We start from the raw sequence: 21,698 nt of genomic DNA, 5'->3' as shown, positions 1-21,698 counted from the left end.
TCGAAGCATCGATGGACGGGAGCTCAGCGAGCGCAGCAAGAGGGCATTGTCGGAGGAGTGGGTGAGAGGAAGGATTCGGTTCGCTTAGACTTTTGCGCCGGCCGGAGATGTACGTGTGGTGGAAGTCTCGGGAGTATCGTAGATGGCGTCGGATGCTCTTCGCAGGAGTACAAGAAGCCGAGGAATCGAAGAAAAGGGGAGAAAAACAAGAAAGAAGGAGAAACGATCTGATTACCTTGGTTGACAGAACAAGGAAGAGTGAGGTGAGGTGAGTTGAGATTGTGGTGTTGAGTGGTCAGGTGGAACGGGAAGGAGCCCCGGACAAGTCAAGTCAAGCCAAGTCCCTGCCCTGTCGAGTCGAGGTCCTGGCGGAAACTTGGACTGCCCAGGAAATCGCCGCGAGGTTGCAAGTCGAAGCTTAGTGGATGGGAGGCGCTGGGAGGCTTTGATAGTTGGAAGGATGGTGCGCTAGAGCGTGGAGAAGGTCAGAAGGCCCGCTGCAGTTTTTGCGGAGCCACATGAAGCTTGACAATCAAGGAGAGCAGGGGGAGCATCCATGTTCATGAGCACCTGGAGCAGGGACCGCTGCGCTGCGGGCAGTCTTCCAGGGTTCGTTGCGGTAGAGACCGCTAACTGGCCCAGGTAGCCCGGTACAGTAGGCGCTGCGTGCCCCGGGCATGGGCAGGCATGGATCTAATAAGAGGAACACGCTCTCAGTAGCATCCACCACCAGATGGATCCCAGTCTGGTGCATGTGCTGATGGGGTGAATCCTCCCAGGCATTCTGCAGTGGCTGAGGGGGGACCCAGGGTGTCGAGAGAGCCGAGGACCTCTTGTTGGTTCCAATTGAGAGCATGCGCCGAACAGTTGCCAACCTGGGTAGGTAGATACTTGATTGAACAAAGTAAACGAACGCTGCGCTGTGTGTGTTTCATCAAACCCAACGCCAAAGCTTCCTCTCTCTCTCTCTGGTCCGCAGTGGCTTGCCGCAAAGTGCAACATGACCAACAAGGCCCCCCCTTTCGCCGCATACTACTCTGCGCCGTACCCATCACCTGCATAAAGAAATTGAAGCCCTCAGGAGCAAGTCTCCAGCCAGAATAGGGGAACCCCAAGTCTCAGAACGGCAAAAATATGGCGGTGGCCAGAGCCGTGCCCTGAGAAGTGATTGGCTTGGCGGCGTCAGTCTCGGCCAACAGAATGCCATGTGTCTGAGATGGAAGCCTCTTTCTTGTCTCTCGGGATGTCGGGCGTAGTGCTCAAGTGGCCATTGGAGAACAGGGAAACCCCCCACAAATGCCGTCTTCGAATCCGGCTTGGTTGGTGTTGCAGATTGGGTTTGGAGGCTTCGTACCTGCGTATTAAGGTGCCGCGTTTGCCAGCTCTACCATGTAATTAGTGCCCAGAGTGGCTGCGCTTGCAAGGCCTCACATGATATTGCTTCGGACTGCGAATATGCTTGCTTTATGATTTTTAGCCTTAATAACCTAAAATATTATGTTAAAAGGATGATCAGATGGAGGATTTAATAAGAAACAGTTGCAAGCCTATTTCTTACAGATGCTCAAAGACATATATCCACGGCCAAGCCTTACCGGCACATGTTTCTGTAGCTGGCCGTGTCCGCGCATGGTCATGGCAAGTCAAAAGAAATCAAGATTGAAAACTCCTATCCGTCCTCTGGCGTGTTGGCTATTTTATCCCCCTCCCTTCCAATATACTATTATACATCGTTCTGCCTTGGCAAGAAACGCGCGCCCTTCTCCTTATCACAGCCGGGGCCCTGAACATGGAAAGAAAAAAAACAAGAGAAAGCAGAGCATCAGTATCAGAACCCGACGTAGCCACGAGAGTTGCCATCGACCCCATGAGTCTCCTCGACCTCAATCTCGAAATGCTTGGGCTGCTCAGATCGCCGAGACGGTCCCATGGTGGATGCACTTCCCTGCTCCTAATAGGGAGCAAAGCCCCGACCACGGCCCCGATAACCACCGCGGTAGCCTCCTCGAGGGAAGCTGCCTCTGCCGTGGAATCCTCGACCTCCACGGAAGCCTCCACGACCGCGGCCCCGGCTCATGCCTGGGATGTTGGTGCGCTTGGGTGTCACCTTGATGTTGCGCCCTTTGAACACGCTCTCGTTAAGGACGAGGGCCTGGGCGACCAGGCTGGGCTCGGTGAACTCGACATAGGCGTACCTGAAACCTCATGTGTCAGCAATCGATAGACCGTCAAAGGGCAACCTGCCAACGTACCCCTTCGGTTGTCCAGTAAACTTGTCAAGCAAGATGGTGACTCGGTTGATAGAGCCGCAGCTCTGGAAGTGAGCCTGGATCTCCTCGGGCGAGGCAGAGTAGTCGACGTTGCCCACAAAGATGCTGCGCGCATCGATCGACTCCTTGTCATCTGCCAGGTCGGCGGACTGCTGTTCTAGAGTAGCCTGCATCTCTCGGAGCTTCTTGGCCTCCTCCTCCATTTCCGCTACCCGGCGCTTCATGGCAGTGATCTCTTCCTAGGGCGCCTCGTCAGTTCCTTCTTCAATCCACCTCTTTGCGCGCCTCACGCACCTCCTCGTTCGCATTCATCTCGGTTTCCGGCTCGTGCTCGTGCTCATGCTCATGCTCGTGCTCATGCTCATGCTCGTGCTCGGCCGTGGGCTTCTCCTCCGGTTTGCCCGAGTCCGACATGTTTGCAGCAACGAGATTCGGTCTAATAATAGGTATCGAGTCGAGGAGGGATTCTGCGTGAGTAGGCGTTAGCGGATGTTGACTGGTCGCAAAGGAGCAAAAGGCGTCCATCGGAGATGCAGACGCGCCCTTGTCGTCATGGACGTCGCAAGCTGCAGAAAGGATCAGAAGACACAAGACCAGAAGAATACGTACCACTCCAAAAAGCACCTTGCGCAACGCTGTAGAATGCAAGGCGACAAACGTCCGAGCAGTAAATCGGACAGAAAGGGCTGGTGTTGAGAGAAAGGATTGAAGATGATCAGGGCAAAGCAAGAACAATGGTGTCCCCTGCAGCCTTTGCTTGTAGGTACTCCGTAGGCAGGTAGGTACCTATGCCTTCACTGTGGCTTGCATTCATCAGGCTGAGGAGCCCCACCTGTTTTTGACTCGCGCCGCTGTTCCATTGGGCAGCTCAGCGCTTAGTCATCACAACAACTTAGCCTTTGAGCTCCGCATCAGAACGACCACGACAGATCCGACACCTTCTCAACACACTCTTTGTACTCCAATTCTATCCCCTCGACTCTTTCAATCCTGCACATTGGTCTTCACACACCCTTCCTTGACTCTACGCGTGGGCTTTGAGCCCTCGGCAAAGTTGCGCGTGACTTCTATCCGTTCGGACTCTCTTATCACGACTTGGGCCTTTGCGCCAGACCCCAGCCGTCACCATGACCGAGCCCGAGAACTTCGAGGATGATCTCTTCGCCGACCTGTAAGCCACTATCAACTTGCACATGAGCCATCGCTTTTGTATCCCAAAGCAACATTCAAGCTGATACTCTCCAAGTTACGACGATAACGACGCTTCCAAGGCGGCTCCTCCCCCGTAGCCGCAGCTCCGCCAGCCCCGGAAGTCCAACCAACCAACACCAATAACAATGACCAAGATGGGCCGTATCAGCATCAAGACGCGGGAGGTGATGAACACATGATGCAGGATCAAGATGATGATGACGATGATGTCGATTTCAACCTTGGCGGAGGAGGCTCTACAGGAGCTGGTCACACAAGCCAAGTTGCTGCTCATGACGATGTCCCAACACCTCCGCCGTACGGAACTGTACACAAGGCAAGTGCCAAGGAAGACGGGTAAGTTTCTTCTGTCCCATTCCCTGTGATTTGTATCCCCCATCTGCCCTAGAGCAAGTATTGCGGTTTGCCTTTGGTCGCGTGCTTGCAGCTTGGATTGTAATGGCAGCTGCCATTTGGCCACGTAGCAGTGGCTGTTCTGTTGGGTGCTACTCAGACATCTCGGAAGTTGGCTTGGCTGGAAAGGTTCGCGGTCAAATGAAGAGAAGAGGCGTGGCATTCAGAGACATCAACCCGGCAAGACTCAAAACGGAGGAACTATCTATCGTCAGCCGAGTCGAGAGGACTTGGGATCAAGACTATGATCAAATGAGACGAGGCATCCAGCAATTCCAAGATGTCAGGTCTGATCAGGACCAAGATGCTTGAGACCAAGAGGAGGATTTCAGTGTCAGACTTGGGAACTCGCCCTGTGGATACTCCCGAGAAAGAATCAGCCGGCCCTAGTCAAGACGAAAGACCCTGCTTCCGTCTTTCATAGCCATCAGTCGCAGAGATCTTATGAGCCAGTCAGAACGGTCAGACGTTCTCCTTGCTATAGCGAGATTTTGCAGCGAATAGCGCTCGAGGCCAGTACCTAGCAAGACAGAGAGAAGAGTCAAGACGATAGCACAAGACGAACAAATATTCGACCAAGCTGATCTGGCATCTCTCGCTGCGTTGTCTGCGACATCTTGCGACTACCATGGCGATTCATGAACAACATTCGCCAACCATCAATCAACTGGACCCCTGACCACGGGGTCTCGGGAGTTTCACATCGCCAAACTTCAACACAAAACGCCAAGAGCCGAGGGATACTTCATGAGGAACAAGTCTTTCCTGGTCCTGAATTGCCTGTCTACGCCATTATTGTCACGCAAGCTCACATAACCTGCCTCACGGATGTGGAGCCTCGTGGACAGCAGCAGACTTGACACCATTCATGTTGACCGCCCTGCCAAACCGCGGCCTAAGGCACCTGTTGTCGCTATATCAGATGCCAAAATCAAGCTGTTCGTGCTCAGCCCACGTGGAAGGAGAACGCCCAAGAAGCTCTACATCATGACCCTGTCTGATGCAAGCCACCATGCCACAGCCAGGGAACCAACAAGCTTGCTGCAGCCAATACGACCCATGTCTTGCAACCGCCTTTACTCACCATATCACCGACTTCGGGTACAAGAGTTAGTCATTCGTGTACTGACATGTTTACATAGCAAGATGTTCATTGGTGGTCTCAACTGGGAGACAACGGATCGTAAGTGGCCTAGAATCACCTCAGAGTACGGTGTATCCTGACCCTTGATAGAATCCCTACGAGACTACTTTTCACAGTTTGGTGAGGTTGTTGAGTGCACCGTCATGAGAGATAGCAGCACAGGACGGTCACGAGGTTTTGGTTTCCTCACCTTCAAGGACGCCAAGACGGTCAACATTGTCATGGTCAAGGAGCATTTCCTGGATGGGAAGATTGTCAGTTGTTTCTGTCCCTTGAAGAACTTACAACAGGCTAATACCGCAGCAGATCGACCCCAAGCGTGCTATTCCCCGTGATGAACAGGAAAAGACGAGCAAGATCTTTGTAGGAGGTGTCAGTCAGGAGACGACCGACCAGGAGTTTAAGGAGTACTTTGCCCAATTCGGTCGCGTTGTGGATGCGACCCTCATGATGGACAAGGACACAGGTCGACCACGAGGATTCGGCTTTGTCACGTTTGAGAGTGAAGCTGGTGTCGACGCCTGTATCAATGTGCCCTTGGAGATCCATGGAAAGCCCATCGAGGTCAAGAAGGCCCAGCCCCGAGGCAACCTCCGAGAGGAAGAGGAGGCTTCCCGACGCAACAAGTTCAGAAAGGATGGCGATCAGTCCAACCAGGGATCCATGGGCCAGCAGATGGGCAACAACGGCATGACGCCCCAGGCCATGGCCCAGTACTTCCAGCGCATGCAGCAGTACTTTGCCATGATGCAGTCGCAGATGGCCATGAGCCGAGGAATGCCCATGAACCCAGGCATGTGGCAGAACATGATGCAGATGCAGCAAATGCAGCAGCAGATGATGGGCCGTGGCGGCGGAGCCAATGGGCAGAACATGATGAACAACATGACGCCTCAGATGATGCAGCAGATGCAACAGCAGATGATGCAACAACAGGGCCAGCAGGGCGGCCAGGATAACTCGGCTGCCGCAGGAGGCGCCAGTGGAGGGGGTGGTGGTCGAGGATTCGACAACTTCAACCAATATCAGCAACAGCCTCAGGGAGGTCGCCGCGGCGGCCGTGGCGGTGGTTACGGTGGCGGCGGCGGCGGCGGACACGGAGGCTACAACATGGGAGGAGGTGGAGGTGGCGGCGGAGCTCCGACTTCATGGGAGGGCATGTATGACGATGTCCCTCAGCCGAACCCCAACCAAGGCGGCGGTGGCTTCCATCGCAGTGGAAGTGCCGGTGTGAACCCTGATCCCCAGCACGCACCCCCCGCCAACGCTCCTACGGGACCCAAGAATGCCGGCAAGCCAGGTGCCAACTACCGCGGAGGCGGACGAGGCGGCAACCGTGGATTCCACCCATACTCGCGATAAAGACGGGCGGTACATCAGAGTTGGCGTTTGTCACGCAGGAGTCGATTGACTACCGACGCTGCGGAGAAGTCGATCGGGACGGACAGGGCAACAGGTGTACAATACCGCGGAACCCTTTGTTGTTTCTTGATGTTTTTTCAGGGACTCTGCACCTTATCTTTTTTCCCCTTTTGTTTTCTGACTTTCACAATGGGTGGTTTTTCTTTCAGTAAAGCCAGGTTAGGCTAAATCACAGGGGGTAACCAGGGAGGTGAATGAATTTGCGCGGGATAAGTCTGCAGTAATTTTAACATCAATCAACCAACATACCATCCGACTATGAAGCAAGTGATGAAGTTTCCTCAATGTAGAGGCCCTAAGTTTGAGGGGGTTTACTGGCACTACGAGATAATGGCTAAGTTGGCTCATGAGAATAGTCGAAGCATCAAGACGCATACAAGAGTCACATTTGGCAATGCCATTTATGTAGGAGGTCCATTGCTCACACGACGAAGGCTCCGTGAGAAGACCAGATTGGTAAAGCACTAGTGCTTGTACTTTGGTTGCTTATTATTGTTTTACGCCGCTCAACGCTTGGATATTATATACACTCGGAATCAAAACGCTCTCAAACCCCATCTCACTACTCCCGAGAAGCCATCTAGCAGGTCTCGGAGAAGGAATCGGCCTTGCAGGAGGTGCCGTCGGGGCCGCTGCTGAGCTTGGTGGGCTCAGAGCCATCAGAGTTACCCTCGAAGAGATCGCAGGTCTTGCCAGAGTCCTGGCAAGAGTTGCTGATGGTGCAGGTGTCGCCGTAGTTGGTGTTGACTGGAGACATGTCAGCTGTGAAGCCTTTTCACAGAAAGAAAGGGGTAACTTACTGCCGCAGAGAACACCACCGTCGACAGCGGCAATGTTTTCAATGACAACGTTGCGGGGGCCACCGTTGTCCTTGCAGTTACCGCAAGCTCGGACAAGCTTGCCGTAGTCCTCGACGTAAAAGTCGGAGATCTCGACGGTACCGCGGCCGTTGAACTGGACGACCTTGTCGGAGGCGTGGAAAGCACCACCACCGCGGATGATGGAGGTACCAGACTTTTGCTTGAGGGTGATGGCGTCCTCGCAGACGTCCTCGAACCAGACGTTCTCGAGGGTGCAGGTGCCCTTGCAGTGGACGCCCTCGGCCTGGCCGGGGCCGATGATGACGTTGCGGAGGGTGGCGCCGTCCTCGAGGATGAACATGGCGTCAGCCTCACCGGTCTCGGTCTGGTCCTTGCAGACAGCGGCTGGAGATGTGTTAGTTAGGTATGTATGGATGGTGGGTGAGGAGTCTTACGAGATCGGTCGTAGTACATCATGCCACCGTCGAGCTCGCCGGAGACGGGGATGGCGGTAGCGGCGTTGGTAGAGCCGCTGGAGGCGGGAATGGTCCGGGTGATACCACCGGAGCCGGAGCCAGATCCGCTACCGGATCCAGAGGTGGGAGCAGCAGCGGCGCTGGTAGGCTCGACGACGGGGGTGGACTCCTCATCGTCGCCCTCCTCAGCGGGCTGAGAGGGGACAACAGGAGCAGAGGTCTCGACAGGAGCAGACTCCTCGTCATCACCCTCTTCCTCGGCAGGCTGCGAGGGGACAACGGGAGCAGAAGTCTCTACGGGAGCAGTCTCATCGTCGTTGTTCTCCTCCTCCTCCTCCTCAACAGAGGAAACCTCAGTGGCAGGGGCCTCGGTGGACTCTGGAACCTCGACCTCCTGGGCGGGAGGGTTGGAGCCAGAGTTTCCACCCTGAGCACCAGGGATACACTGGCTGTACCACTCATTCATCTCGACACAGGTAGAGCCATCAGCACAGTCGGTCTCTCCGGTAAAGGCACCTCCACCGCACTGGCCGTAGATCTGAACGGCAGCAAAGGCCGTGCCAAGGTTGGCAACTGCAAGAAGGGTAGCGGTTCGCATCTTGAATAGGTGGGTAGTGAATGAATAGGTATTATCGGGCGTTGTAAGGCTGAAACAAGGTTATAGATAAAGTTGTTGTAAAAGAATGTGGTCAGCGGGCCTGCCCGAAGCTACCAAACAAGTAATGAAAGAAAGCTGCAAAGAAAGTCCTGGTTTGTCACTCGGAAGATCTTCCCTCAACCTGGGACAAGGCGTGCCTTATATATAACAATAACCATCACCACATATACCCCCAGTCCCTAAATGAATTTGAGCATAAACACCAACCGAAGATCCCGAGACGTTAGGCGACGATACCACCGCTGGGGTGACTGTGATGGCCGGGTGGACGTGAGCAAAGCCTCCAATGAGACACTGCAAAGATGTCTCCCTGGCCTTGGCTGTCAGTCGAGGCCAAGCTTAAACAGCCCTTCTCCAGACGTGATTTAAGCTTGGCTCTCAGCTTGTTTGAAGTCGGGCAGTTGGGATTGGCGGACTTTCTAGAAACCGTCATGCTTGTTGTCGAGGGTGGGTAAGGGGCAACTATGCATCCTGGTTAAGCATGAAACTGGTGGAGGCAAAAGAGCCAACAGTTCGGCTAGCGATGTGATAAGATGTCCGAGTGTTTACTTTGGTTTCACTTGAAACGAGCTGAAGAAGGCATAAGGTTTATCCTCGAGCTTGGAATATATAAGCATGAAGTTGAAATAACAGAGTCTTGGCGGACAAATGAGAGTTACCAGCGGAGAATAACAACACCAGCACCACACGTTGAGACCCGCCGTTGGTTCTTGTTGTTGGTTCACTCAGAGACAAACACCCTGGGGACAATCAGCCAGGATGTTTCCAGACCCGCCAGTCAGCCCCGTGGCGCCGGTAAGCATCGTTTCCAAGATGGATCCCCTCCCATTCCCCCATGTGGGAACGAGATGGGCAGGGACCAAGACCTGAGACGCAGAGCGTTTGGTGTGCACCTGGAGAGGCAACGGAGATGCAGGCCCAAGACTGCAGGTAGCTCCGAGGCGAGCGCGACGGTCCGGAGAAAGCTATCTCGCCAAGCTGGGCGGCAATGCGAAAAAGAATGCTTAGCATCGCTGGGGTGCTTGTTCAGGGGTGAGGTTTGATTAAAGGAGAGGAAGAGCGTTGGAGATTCCACGTGTTCGGTCATGTGATGCTCCAAGGAGCGGGTCAGTGATTGTCACACAGAGAGACCAGGAAGTAATGATAAAGTATCCGTGTTCGTTCCTGCTCGTCCAGTCTTGTCCTTCAAGTTGTTTTTACCTGGTTTCTGCAACACATTTGCCAATAAAGGTAAGAAGTGTACGGAGTGTGACAGGCTTGAGCCGCCTTACACGCCCCTTAAAACGGCACCATTTGTGATTCAAGAAGAGTAAGGCTGAAGATAGGCATTAGCAGTATAGCTCCCGAGGGCATATCATCGCCCTAGAGTTCGAAACAAAAAGTTTATCTACAGATAGACTGTTGATACGAATTCGAGTGGTGGACTGACAGAATTGCCAAGCAGATCAAAGGTATCCCCAGCTTATTCCCCAAAAGTCAATTGACTACACGTGAAAATCACGTGAGCATTTCTCCAACAAAGCTTCGCCCACCCTTTTACCCCTTTTACAGGATTTGGTTGGGGGAGAGGTTGCAATGGTGACGCCACTGGCCCAGACCGATGGGATACCGATATTGATAAGCTTCACGGTGGGAGAGGATAAATAACGAGCTGGGCTTGGCTTTTTTGTGTGGAATACGGCACGGCCAGAGAATTGAAGCTAGCAGGCCTTGTCACGAGAGCAATTGCCCATCTCATCGATGGATCGATGTTGCAAGCGGTGACCATCACTCACACTACCGGGACTTGGAGATTGCTCCCCTTTCTCACACGAGAAAAGCTGGGCCACTTTTTTAAATTGATCTGTCATTACGACGTAGCCAACGGGCAAAGAGGGCGAAAATCAAGCTGGGCTGCCTCCTTGCGCCATAGTCGTCCCCTTGAAGCGAACAAACTCACAATAGATTATCTCTTCCTTTCTTCTTCCATCCTTCCAACTCTTGCTCTCGTTATCTCGCCTCCTTATCGTCCGTCACGTCAGACTTCCAAGTCTCCTCCTGCCCAGGCCAACTTTTGACCCCAGACTTTTTGCAAGGATCCTGGCCCTTCGGCCCCAATCAGGCCAAGCCAAGCCCCCGTCGAGACCCGGTTTTTTTCGCGTCAACGTGGAACTGGACTGCTTCGGGAGCCATAACCGTTCCATCGTCCAGGTGCCGTCGCCGCCTCTACACACGAGAGACGCAGCACACGCAATCCAACGCCGCACGTACAGAGACACGTACGTACGCCTGTTATCGAGACGAGACCAGCAGCCCAGTCGAAGCCGCGTCATCACTCCCGTGCCCTCATCTATCAGTCCCTCAGTCCAGCCAGCCATGTCTTCGCCGTCTAGTTCCTCCCAAGGAGGCAAGCGCAAGAGGGTCTCCCTCAGCCGCCCCGACTCGTCTGCCGACCTCCTCGACAACGGCATTCAGACATCTTCTCGTGATGCCTCGGCCGAGGAGGGCGACACCACAGCCGCTGAAGATGGTCGCCCTCACCACCGCGCCGCCGCCGTTAGCGGGCCTATTCCTAAGAGGCAGCGCTCCAACTCGGACCGCATCATCGGAAACACCAATCATGCCCTCGACCCCGGCGAGCCCAGCGACACCACCGAGGCCAGCGTCGACATCGCCGAGCGTGTTGGTCGAAAGGCCCGCAAGCCCTCCCTGAGGGATCTCGACAATGACAATGACAATGACGAGGACGAGGACGAGGACGATATTCAGGCCACAGAGGCCATGCCCCCTCCTCCTATTGGCAAGTTGACCGATCCTGCCGGTGGTTACAAGACCAACCCTCCTCCCGTCGGTCGAGCTGTCCGTGTCTACGCCGATGGAGTCTTTGATCTGTTCCATCTTGGGTGAGCCAGCACATTTCCCTCTCGCCCATGCAATCGCTAACAGCCTGCAGCCACATGCGCCAGCTCGAGCAGGCCAAGAAGGCCTTCCCCAACACCACTCTGGTCGTCGGCGTCACTGGCGACCACGAGACGCACAAGCGCAAGGGTTTGACCGTCATGTCCGCCGCTGAGCGCTCCGAGACCCTCCGTCACTGCAAATGGGTCGATGAGGTCATTGAGGACTGCCCTTGGATCGTCACCCCCGAGTTCCTCGAGGAGCACAAGCTCGACTACGTTGCCCACGACGATCTCCCATACGGCGCCGACGAGGGCGACGACATTTACCAGCCCATCAAGGCTGCTGGCAAGTTCCTCGTCACCCAGCGAACAGAGGGTGTGAGCACCACTGGTCTCATTACAAGGTGAGCACAGCAACCTGTTCCCCGCCATGTTTTACCCCTCTAATCCACGATACAGAATCGTCCGCGATTACGAAAAGTACATTGCCCGACAGTTCAAGCGCGGCACCTCCCGCCAGGAGCTCAACGTGAGCTGGCTCAAGAAGAACGAGCTGGACCTCAAGCGCCACGTCCAGGACCTGCGCGAGAACATCACCAACAACTGGACCACCACCGGCCAGGAGCTCGGCCGCGAGCTCAAGCAGTTCTGGCCCACCAGCCGACCTCAGAGCCCTGCCCGGTTTAACAGCGCCGGCAGCGCCGAGCAGCTACGATCGCCTACTACCCCGGGCGGCGGCTCCGGTACTCCCAAGGAGTTCATAACCGGTTACGCCCTGGGTCTTGTCGGTGGTGTGCGATCATGGGTAAGCTACATTCTGATCTTCCACAGCTAGACTCGACTAACAGACATCTAGATGACCAAGAGCCGAAGAGACGTAGCAGACGGCAGCCGACCCGCCAGCGACGACGAGTCGGAAGAGAGCGATGCCAACGCCAAGACGTCAACAGACCCCGCGATCAACACCCCGACCACCACCTCCAAGCTATAGCTGGAACATGAGATAGCTCAAGAGTGGGAAAATGGGGAAGAAGAAGAAAAACGATGCCTAGTAGAAAGCAAAAAAAGGACCGGGGTCGGGGCCGCTACAAAAAGGGCAAAGAATTGTTTCGAAACTCGCAATGGGTCTTGGATTACTATTTTAATCAGTCTTTCAGTCGTGCACGTTTAATACAAGGCCGGCATACAAGGCGTTCCGGCTTGTCTATGTATGATTTTGCTTGCATTGTTCATGGTGGTGGGTTGGTTGGTGGAGGAGGTCTGGAGAGATGCTCAGCCTGGGCGGCGAGAGTATTCTTTGACCACGTGTGAGGGTTACAAATGGGCTCGATGAGTTTTCATGTTTCGTGTTTGAGCAATGTATGAGTTGGCATGTGTTGCATTGTTGTGTACTTGATGTTTTGTCATGCATTTTCGTGTACTCCTAATCCGTCGGTGTTGATAGGAACTTTGGTCAATGATTACCGAGCATGCCCTTCCTTCAGCTGGTGAGGGAGCTGAAAACCCGCACTGCATTCCCCGATCTCGGTCATATTTACAGCAACACCCAAGGCACAGCTGAAGTACTTGAGAGATCCTCCCGCGAGGCTGAGTTGTCGGATATCTTCAGTTCCGATCTCTGCGCAGCTCCAGGGTAATCCATTTCTCAAGTGCATGGGGAGGGGATGGCGCAGCAGGGCTGGCGCATGGAGAGCCACACGTTGGGGGCTGGCGCGTCTAGGCGGCTAGGCGGCTAGACAACATCGCTGGAATGTCGTGCTACGAGAATGTAATGTTGCATGGAGCTGAAGACAAGTTGCAGAGTCTGAACTTGAAGGTTGTGGTGGTAGATGTCAGTTGCATGTCGATCAGGGAGCCATGTAAGCGACCGCAGCAAAGTCGATCGGCATTTTGATTCTCACAGCCGACACAGATCGTTGGTGGCTATAAAAAGCTGGTTAGGTAAACTCTGATCAAACCAACGCCTTGCGGGAAACCGCTTTGGATCTGCAGGTAGCCGTCTCTGCCGCCGACGCCCCAGCTGGGAGGGACCAAACTGTCGGGGCCATTGGAGCAGGGATACGAGAGGTCGTTGTGGTGGCACAACAGACTACCGAGGCGGGACTCGGTCTCACGCAGATGCCGCGTGAGAGAAAGACGGTGAGTTTCTCTATTCAGAGGAAAGTCTCCGGGCAAGTGTGTGGGGGTTTATCGGTTGACGCTCAGTTGTGAGTGATGGAATCATGCCTCACAACTGCTTGATTGGGTTCCTGCGTGCCCTTGGCGAAGATCTCTGCCTTTCCCATCCACTCACGCGAGGTGGCATCAGGCCAGGAGTGCATCAAGATTGAAGTTGGGATGACACATTGTCCACGTCTAATAACGAAATCAATGGCCCGGCAAGCCTGCAGTGAAGGAGTTCACGGGATGTGACTGGGTAGATGAGCGTCAAGGGGTCAGAGCGTGTTAGCGAGAGCTTGGCTAAGAGATAACAGAACCAACAACTGCTTCCTCGAAGAGTCATTGGCAAGTCAAGACAGAAAAGGACGCATCTGGTTGTCGGAAGACAGAATAGGATACCGGCACCAAAAATAGGCCAGCTGTTAAGCGCCGGAGGCTTGCCATGGGTTGCAGTTCCGGACAGGCAGTGGACGTTGACAGTGTGCGCCGCATGACGGGCCGAATGCTACGGAATTTGTGCAGCCTTGCCTTTCTGGTTGTGCATCACCGTGAGGCCAGCTCAATCAAATAGAAGATGCCTCTTGGCTCTCTCTCTCTCTTGTACATCACATCACAGGCCGGTAAACGAGCTGAGAGCTGGGAGGTGAGTGAGTGGGTGGCATCCAATCTCACAACGGGCGGGTTTCCATTTCTGGCCAAGAGGCGGGGACAGGCTCTGCAGAGCGTGGAACATGGAACGGTCCGGAGCGCCCCGCATCCTTCTTGTCGGGACGGGGCCAACAAGAGTTTTTGACGCTGTAGATATCCACGCTCCGAACTGGCAAGGCATAATCGTGGAGAATTTAAGCTCCTAAATCCGGTGACACGGTGAATGCCTTGTCGTGGATAAGCTTCTCGTCACATTGCAGCACAGGCATGGATCGGGCCCGTCCTGATGCTGGGCTGGTCTCCCGTCGAGTCGCGACACCAAGTTGGCCGGCGCTTGGCCGACAAGCAGGCAAGCGAAGAGCAGAGAGTGAAAGGACCCAACACGCGCAGGGTGTAAAAATAGCACACCAAGAGGTGAGACACAGCCAATGGGCCGGTCAGTGGCTGAGCCCGAATCCTCCACCATCAACTTGGGTCGGGTGCCCGGCCGCCCTAGCGTCTAGCAGGGGGAGGGGACAACCAATGCCACCCTCACAACCTGTACAGGGGGGGCGAGAATTGACGCTGCCGAGCGGCTGTTGCGCGCGCTGAGGGAGGGATACAGGGTTCAGCATCCAACGTCTGGTGATTTGATCATGAGGAGGCGTTTTTGAGGAGGCTTCTCTTCTTTTGTCATTGTCGGTGAAAGAGGTTGGATCCATTAGGAGATTGATCGACTCAGTTGCATCGTTCAGAGAGCGAGACAGACAGAGAGACACGGACACGGACACGGACCATGCCTGCAGCATGGTGCAACGGCGCGCTCGCCCTATGAGGCTGCATTTGCGGGGGTTCTTGATATTAACAAACTAAGTCAATCAATGTCAGAATGCAAGTGAAATGAATGAATGTTTGTTGGATGATATCAGCAACGTAGATCCCTTCGGCAGTGTCGGGGTTCCTTCCCACTTATTCATCAGCAAAGGCATTGCTTGTAGAAGGAAGGTGCTGATGACCATCCGTAAGCCAACTTGCCTCCAGTTGCAGTTGCTTGAGGTGAGGCCAGGTGCTTACCAATATCTCCAGCGCTCCGTTTCTTCCATTCATGTCTTCTAATCCTTAACACTGCAAATATGGAACTCACCACAACACCAGAAACCCATGCTCGCACAGCCACTTTGCATATTTCACTCTTTCCACTGCTGCCGATCCTGTCAGCCATTCGCCCCATGATGCTCCTTTGTCACGTTGGCGACATCGATCCCAGATCGACTCTAGAGCAGCCACCAACAGACGCCTTGACGCCATACCCGCTGGCGCCCTCCTGCTGCTGGCCCTAGCTCCCAGTTCCTCCGTCCCGTCCTGTCCGCTCTGCTGGAGCTCCCTCACTGGGCTACCCGGTCTGGACTGCTCCTCTCACAGCGGCCGCCGCCCTGGTTGCTTAGCTTCCCCGCCTGCTGGAGCTCCAACCATCTCCTGCGTCTGTGGCAGCCGAGTTTTTCTGCATCACCAACGGTCCTGCTAATTATGGGTTCGCGTGCTGAGCCGTCGTCGTTCTTTGCCCGCTGGCCTGTCTCTCGCCTCGCCGCATTGGATGATCGACGACGCCATCTAAGCGCGGCTTTCTACTGTATCATCCGCAGGAGTTCGGATCTTTCGGGATAGAGTTGGACCATTGTTGCTGGTACAGTAGCCTTCCATGAATCTTGCGTGCGCGCGCAGACGCTAGCCGCTTGATCAGGTACCGTTCTTCCAAGGCTTAGATGGCGCTTGCGGCCCCGTCCCGCCACTCCTCCTGGCTGGTCGTAGATGGACGAACAGGGGATGGGCGGAAGCTTGAGCAACCGGCAGGGGGTGATGTGAGAAAAGAGGCACTTTTTCAGCACAATGGGCGTTCTCACCACTCACTGTTGGCATGATGGAGTCGATCACGGAACGGGCAACCAACAGGCGAGTCCAGTGCCTTGCATCAGGTGCCCTCCATCCATCCATCACTGCTACTGTATGTAGTTGGCATCCATGCTGCCATCCATGGTGCCCGGGGGTGCAGCATCCATCCATCTAATCTTGTGCCCTCCAACCCTGGCTCAAGGGCCCTGCGCCCCATGCTCAGCTCGCAGGGTTGTCTTCAACCTTGGGTCGACGCCTGTTGCTCACTTCACTCGCACTTCGCTGCCCAGATCCTCTCCGATCCTTTCTTTTGATGACGCTTCCTCCGAGTTCCTGACAGCAATGCCTCTCTCGGTTTGCATCTTTGTAATCTTTGCAAATCAGGTCGATATCGCACTCGGACAGCTTCTCACACTCACACTCACCCCTACATCCCTGTTCACACTTGCACTTGGCTTGGTCTGAGGCTAGCTTCGCCCACGCTTTGTCCCCCCAGTTCCAGCCTTAGCCGTCTGTCTCTGTTTCGTCTCGCACCCATCCCATCATCGACGTCGACGTTAATCTGGGATCTTGATTCTACGCCAACTCCCCCCACTATTCCTCCCGCCTCCTGCTCTATACCCTCCTCCGTTACATGACCCAAAATCGTTTCACCCGCCTGGACTTGATCTTCAGCCTCCTCGGGGGCTGTGTCTTACTAACTTTGTCCGTGGCCTTCTCGAACTCTCCGAACCCACTGCCTCTTTAACCCGTGCCCCGGTTGTCACAACTGGCCATGGCTAGTCTCAAGAATATCATGAACACCGACGACGAACACGTCGATCCGCGATCCGGAAGCCGGCCCATAGATTTGGCTTCAAGGCCGTCCCTGCGCCCCAATCCATCGGCCTCCGGCTCAACCTCATCGTCTTCCCATAACAGCAGGCCCGATCCACCTACTTCTTCGACGACATCTTCTGTCGTCGATCACCTGTCATCTTCTAGCACCAACCGAAACATGACCAGCCGCCGTCGTAGCAACACGAGTCTTGACTCTCTCGAACTGTCCAACCAGCCAGGTCCATCGTCAAACGCTCCCATGAGGCCCTTCACGGCGGGAGTGGGCAATGAGCCCCATGTCAAACTGACCCCCATCACTCGAAAGATTAGCAAGGCAAAGAAGGGTGTTCCAGTTCATACCTGTGATCGATGTCCTAAGGTGCGATACCTATGCCCTTATCTTAACTCCGGGCAGTTCCAACTAACCAGCTCAGACCTTCTCTAGAGCCGAGCACTTGAGGTTTGTTCTTCTCTTCATGGCTTCAACCATACCCTAACCATTCTGCTATAGACGGCATCAACTGAGTCACTCACCTCCTGACCTGTGCTGCCAGGTTCCAGGTTGTAACAAGACATTCTACAGAAAAGATCTCCTTGACCGACACATCCAGAGACAGTACGTGGACAAGGCCACGCAGGACTAGGCTACCTGAAGGCTAACCTGTTGTAGCGAGCAAGAGAAAGGTGCCAAGGACCCGAAACCGCCCGCTTCTCGACGCAACTCAAAGACATCTACACAAACATGCCCAAACATGACTCAGGAGACGGGCTTGAAAATGCCCGACAACCTCAACGGCCCCCGAATGGGTGCCATGGCTGGCTCAACCAACAACTCTACAATGGTCTCCGGATCGTGGACATCCATGCCCGCTGCTCCAAGTGTAAGCCAGAGCTACACGACGCCGTCCAACATGACGAATACCACAGACAACTATCCTATGGGAGGAACAGAATATGTTATTGGGCCGACAACTTTGCCGACGACAAACGATACATTTGGTCAATATGATTCAGCGCCCAGAGCTATGCCGGAACTTACAATGTTGGCCATACCTGATAACGGAACATCAGAGGTGCGTTGGCGAGACTCAGGGATGGCTTCTTCGGCTTCGGAGAGCACCTACTCGACCCCCTCGGACAACACACGGCACCCACAGTTCCCCATCCGAACCTCAAGCGAGGACTGGATCAACTCTGTTCCATCTTTTCAAACCGCCTCGAACGACCTGCGAAGCACGAGCATAGAGAATGGTGCATTCTCTGTCCCTTTTACATATACCAGCTCACCCCCGCAAATCTACCAGCCCGTATTTGGTGACATGGGTCTTCCCCTCCCCGGCTACGCCGAAGGGGATACGTTCAGCGGCGCGGACCAGATCCCAACCTCTACAGTTCGTAGCATGTCCCCTTCACTGGCTGTGGCTCAATCTGAGACTTTAGTCGCCATCCCATCGATACCATCAGGTCGGATTTTCGGCCTTTCCGGGTGCGGCTCTCAGCCTCCAGATGGGGGCAGCCTATTAAACACAGAACTGCCAGTGTCGTTGAACGCAGCGGCTAGCGAGGCGGTTCCAGAATATCTCAAGGTCTACTGGGACAAGGTGCACCCCAACTATCCTATAATCCACAAGCATACCTTCGGGAAAGCAACTGTGGCCGCTGCGGAGCATATCGAAGTGCTCCGGTATGCCATGGCGGCAGTGGCAACACAATATCTTGCTGATAAGGACGACCGTATGAAAGGGGCTCAACTGCATGCCTATGCTTGGCAAAAGTCCAAGCTGGTGAGTGACAAAGCGGCCAGCCCACCGTCATGACAGTTAGCTAACTGATGAATGATAGTTTACTCAGGCAGACGAATGGCCGTTGCCCGTCAAGCAAACCGTTCTGCTTTGTGAATATTATGCACGCTTCCGCGGTAGAAAGAGCCAGTCTTACAAACCCTCTCCCCGGTTCACTTCACTCTATCACAGGGTTAGTTCAGCTTGATCTTTTTTCATTTTCATCACCACCTTACTCCCCAACGACAAGATGACCTTGTCGATATTCTTCTTCTTTAACTTCTTGACATTTTCTATTCATTTCTCTCTTTCGATGAACAACTTAACTTCTCCGGATGCCATGCTCAACTCCACGATAGGTTGTCGGTGGCCAGAATAAATCTGCTCCCTTTTTGTCTACCCGTGATACCCAGCGCGCATGGAAGACGTGGATCGAAACAGAAGCCCACCGGAGGCTGGTGGGTGCTTGTTTCTTGTTGGATGTGCACAGCTCGCGTTATCACGAAGGCCAACACGTTTCTGCCACCGGCCTGGATTATTCTTCCCCAAGCACCCTCCCCATACCTCTTACAGGCGACACAACGCAGCTCTGGGAGGCAAAGGACGCCCAAAGTTGGGCCAAGACACGAACGAAAAAGAGTCCGAAAACTCTTTGCAACACGAACCTGGGGACACTCGCCGCTTCCAACATTGCCACGGCACCACCCTTTGACGCGTCGATCCTGCTTGCGGCATATTCGCTATTCCTCTCTCCTCTTCAGTCTCCGACACAAGCCAGCCCCATGGACAATCTGAAGGGCATCCAAACCGAGACAGCTCCCATCTCAAAGCTCTTCCCTGGTTCTGCCGTTGCCAACACCTACCTGGCTCTACAATACACGCCCCTTTACTGTCTTTTGTCGGTGGCTGGGGAGAGTTGGGCATTTAACATGAAGGTGCCTGAAGTGAGCGCCTATGCGGAGCATCAGAAAGTGGTTGAACAATGGCGTAGATCCGATATATCGGCCATTGCAGTAGTCTTTGCTGCTCGGGCACTAAAAGCTTTCCTCAGCCTGGGAGCTCAGTCGAATCAGGCAGAGGAAAGCAAGGCCGAAGAGACACGCCGAAAGACCGTACCATGGACAGACATCTCGGATTACTGGGGTGTGTACGTCTGCGCTCTGATCTGCTGGGCCTTCAGCCGCACGGATGATAGGGACAGATCCAACACGCCGGTATCACGAGAGACAGCGACACAGTGGATATTGGCGGCTTCGGATATGGAGCCAGCTGATGTACAAAGCCAGGTCCAACGCTCCGAGGCTCGAGGAGCCGTCAAGCTTGCGCGGGAGGGGTTGGCGGCCGACTGTCTCGGAGGAAGGAACATCATGTTTGAAGATGCCGTGGGGGTTTTGAAACAGTTGGAGGGGAAGTCGGTGGGGTAGTTTAGAGGGCGTCTGTGAGAGGCCTGGCGTTGTAAAGATAGGATTGCATTTTCTTGTTTCCTTTCCTTTTTCGTTTGGGTTCACATGGTATCATGAGGCTTTCATGAAGACGGCGCACAGAGATTGGCGTTTGGCGGTCAAAAGAGAAGGAACATTGGGTTGCACACATAACGATAGAGAAGGGTGTTTATGGATGGGCTTTGACCCCCAACTTGGGGATTCAGTATACCTCGGCATAGAGCAGGGCAGAGCAGAGCAGAGCAGAGTTGCAACAGGCACTCAACTTTATCACTTGGCGAGTTCACATGTCTGGGTGGATGTTTGACTTGGCGGTAAAGTGGTTGAGCCCCTCTTGAGTGTCGAGCTGAGACATGATGTAAATGCCATTGGGTGGGTAGGCGTTGGACACTGATACCGTAGGATGCACCACATTTGTTGGTGTTGTAAGTAATCGGAAGCCTCGGAAGGATGCCGAAGGGTGAGATTAAGGTATGTAGCTGACAGAGGGTAATTTCAGACTGGGCTGCGATTAGTGGTTACAAGTAAGAAGAACAACGTCATATTAAGAAGTAACGTGGTTGTAGATGGGAAAGGGGATGTTCCTTTGTGATTGTGCTGTGCTGATGGGAGGGGAACTTTGATGAGGGGCTGGATCTGGTGGCTTGGAGCGCTGTCTCAGCCTCTCGAGGTAGAATGGAAAGGATCTCTGGTCGGGATTCCAGTGACGTCGGCATGACTTGGGAGAGGGTGTCAGCGGTGAAACGTCGAGTGAGATTTGGCTGATATTTGGGTAGAGTTTTTGTCGTGATTTTGTGAGCTGAAGGATAAGAGATGGTGGTTTAGTGGTGCGGCGTGTATGCACATGGTATCGTTTATACGAAACGGGACGGCAAGAAGGCACCTTGATGATTTGAGGCTCGGCAGAAAGGACTAATACGACGTGCTCAATCACATGCGAGAGAGCGTAATAAAGAACGGGCTAGAAGAGAAATGAAGTAAAATAACCTAGTCGAAATAAAGAAGCGGTGACGAGAAGAGAAGGGGCCGGAATGTCAGAGCGTCTTGTCCGTGTTGAAATGATGGTGGATGGATTGTAGCGGATGCGAATTCATGGATGATTCCCTTGTAGGACTAGCTTGTCTGCACCCAAGCGGATGGGATTTGTCTTTTTTTCTTCTTCTTTCCCTCTCTGTTTCTGTCTCACTCACCCGCATTTCGAGTCTTGTCTTCGTTGGATGCCTCCCGGGACAAGACAATTGCAGTATGCACTCAGTCGGACCATGATGAGGGCCAAGAGCTCTGATCTGGCAGGTCTACCGGAGAATCGGCACCGCAAGGCCAAGAATCTAAAAGGGCCTTTTCCCGAGGGGCCGGGAAGATCAGAGGGGGATGATGGGGGGTAGCACCAGTTGCCTATTCGGGGGAGGGATATGTCGTATGTCAAAAAGATGCAAGCATGGAAAAGACCCTGACAAAATAATACATCATTTATGGGGTACATCAGGCCAGGGGTGACTAGTTATTTACGGTTGCATAGTAAAAGTGTCCCATTCTTTTGAGCACCCACATTAGGCACTTTGGATCGGAGGGATTATTCTGTGCGGCTGGGCTGAGGGAAGCGACCTACAGAATGGAAGGATCTGGGCCATGCTAAGCAGGCAAGCAGACGACAAAATAGCTAGTGCAGAAGCCCAGGGAATGCAGGCGAGGAAATGTAGCAACCCAACGACTCGCTAGCAAAGG

The 21,698-nt window shown here is 54.1% G+C and overlaps 5 protein-coding genes across 5 annotated transcripts; 3 read left to right on the top strand and 2 right to left on the bottom strand.

The window, feature by feature from the left end:
• Positions 1 to 1,951: 1,951 nt before the first annotated feature.
• On the bottom strand, positions 1,952 to 2,684 carry MRS44_007599 (uncharacterized protein; the record flags this gene model as incomplete). Its single annotated transcript, XM_046276021.2, has 3 exons — positions 1,952 to 2,195; positions 2,253 to 2,509; positions 2,565 to 2,684. 3 exons carry the CDS (start codon positions 2,682 to 2,684, stop codon positions 1,952 to 1,954), a joined length of 621 nt encoding a protein of 206 aa, XP_046134394.2.
• Positions 2,685 to 3,660: 976 nt separating this feature from the next.
• MRS44_007598 (uncharacterized protein) lies at positions 3,661 to 6,381 on the top strand (the record flags this gene model as incomplete). Its single annotated transcript, XM_046276022.2, has 4 exons — positions 3,661 to 3,818; positions 5,018 to 5,058; positions 5,110 to 5,273; positions 5,326 to 6,381. 4 exons carry the CDS (start codon positions 3,661 to 3,663, stop codon positions 6,379 to 6,381), a joined length of 1,419 nt encoding a protein of 472 aa, XP_046134395.2.
• A 640-nt stretch (positions 6,382 to 7,021) lies between these two features.
• Positions 7,022 to 8,315, bottom strand: MRS44_007597 (uncharacterized protein; the record flags this gene model as incomplete). Its single annotated transcript, XM_046279457.2, has 3 exons — positions 7,022 to 7,188; positions 7,242 to 7,646; positions 7,697 to 8,315. 3 exons carry the CDS (start codon positions 8,313 to 8,315, stop codon positions 7,022 to 7,024), a joined length of 1,191 nt encoding a protein of 396 aa, XP_046134396.2.
• Positions 8,316 to 10,730: 2,415 nt separating this feature from the next.
• On the top strand, positions 10,731 to 12,245 carry MRS44_007596 (uncharacterized protein; the record flags this gene model as incomplete). The annotated part of the gene is made up of 4 exons (XM_046269321.2): positions 10,731 to 11,257; positions 11,308 to 11,658; positions 11,714 to 12,059; positions 12,111 to 12,245. The coding sequence occupies 4 exons, from the start codon at positions 10,731 to 10,733 to the stop codon at positions 12,243 to 12,245; spliced, it is 1,359 nt and encodes a 452-aa protein (XP_046134397.1).
• A 4,461-nt stretch (positions 12,246 to 16,706) lies between these two features.
• MRS44_007595 (uncharacterized protein) lies at positions 16,707 to 19,955 on the top strand (the record flags this gene model as incomplete). The annotated part of the gene is made up of 6 exons (XM_046281092.2): positions 16,707 to 17,129; positions 17,185 to 17,210; positions 17,262 to 17,366; positions 17,421 to 18,534; positions 18,593 to 18,724; positions 18,891 to 19,955. The coding sequence occupies 6 exons, from the start codon at positions 16,707 to 16,709 to the stop codon at positions 19,953 to 19,955; spliced, it is 2,865 nt and encodes a 954-aa protein (XP_046134399.2).
• Positions 19,956 to 21,698: the final 1,743 nt, after the last annotated feature.

Source organism: Fusarium solani, assembly GCF_023522795.1.
Source record: "Fusarium solani strain SB1 chromosome Unknown bctg00000004, whole genome shotgun sequence".
NCBI classification, from domain to species: Eukaryota; Fungi; Ascomycota; class Sordariomycetes; order Hypocreales; family Nectriaceae; genus Fusarium; species Fusarium solani.
The sequence above is the reverse complement of the archived record's forward strand: the minus strand, read 5'-3'. Positions and strand labels throughout refer to the sequence as shown.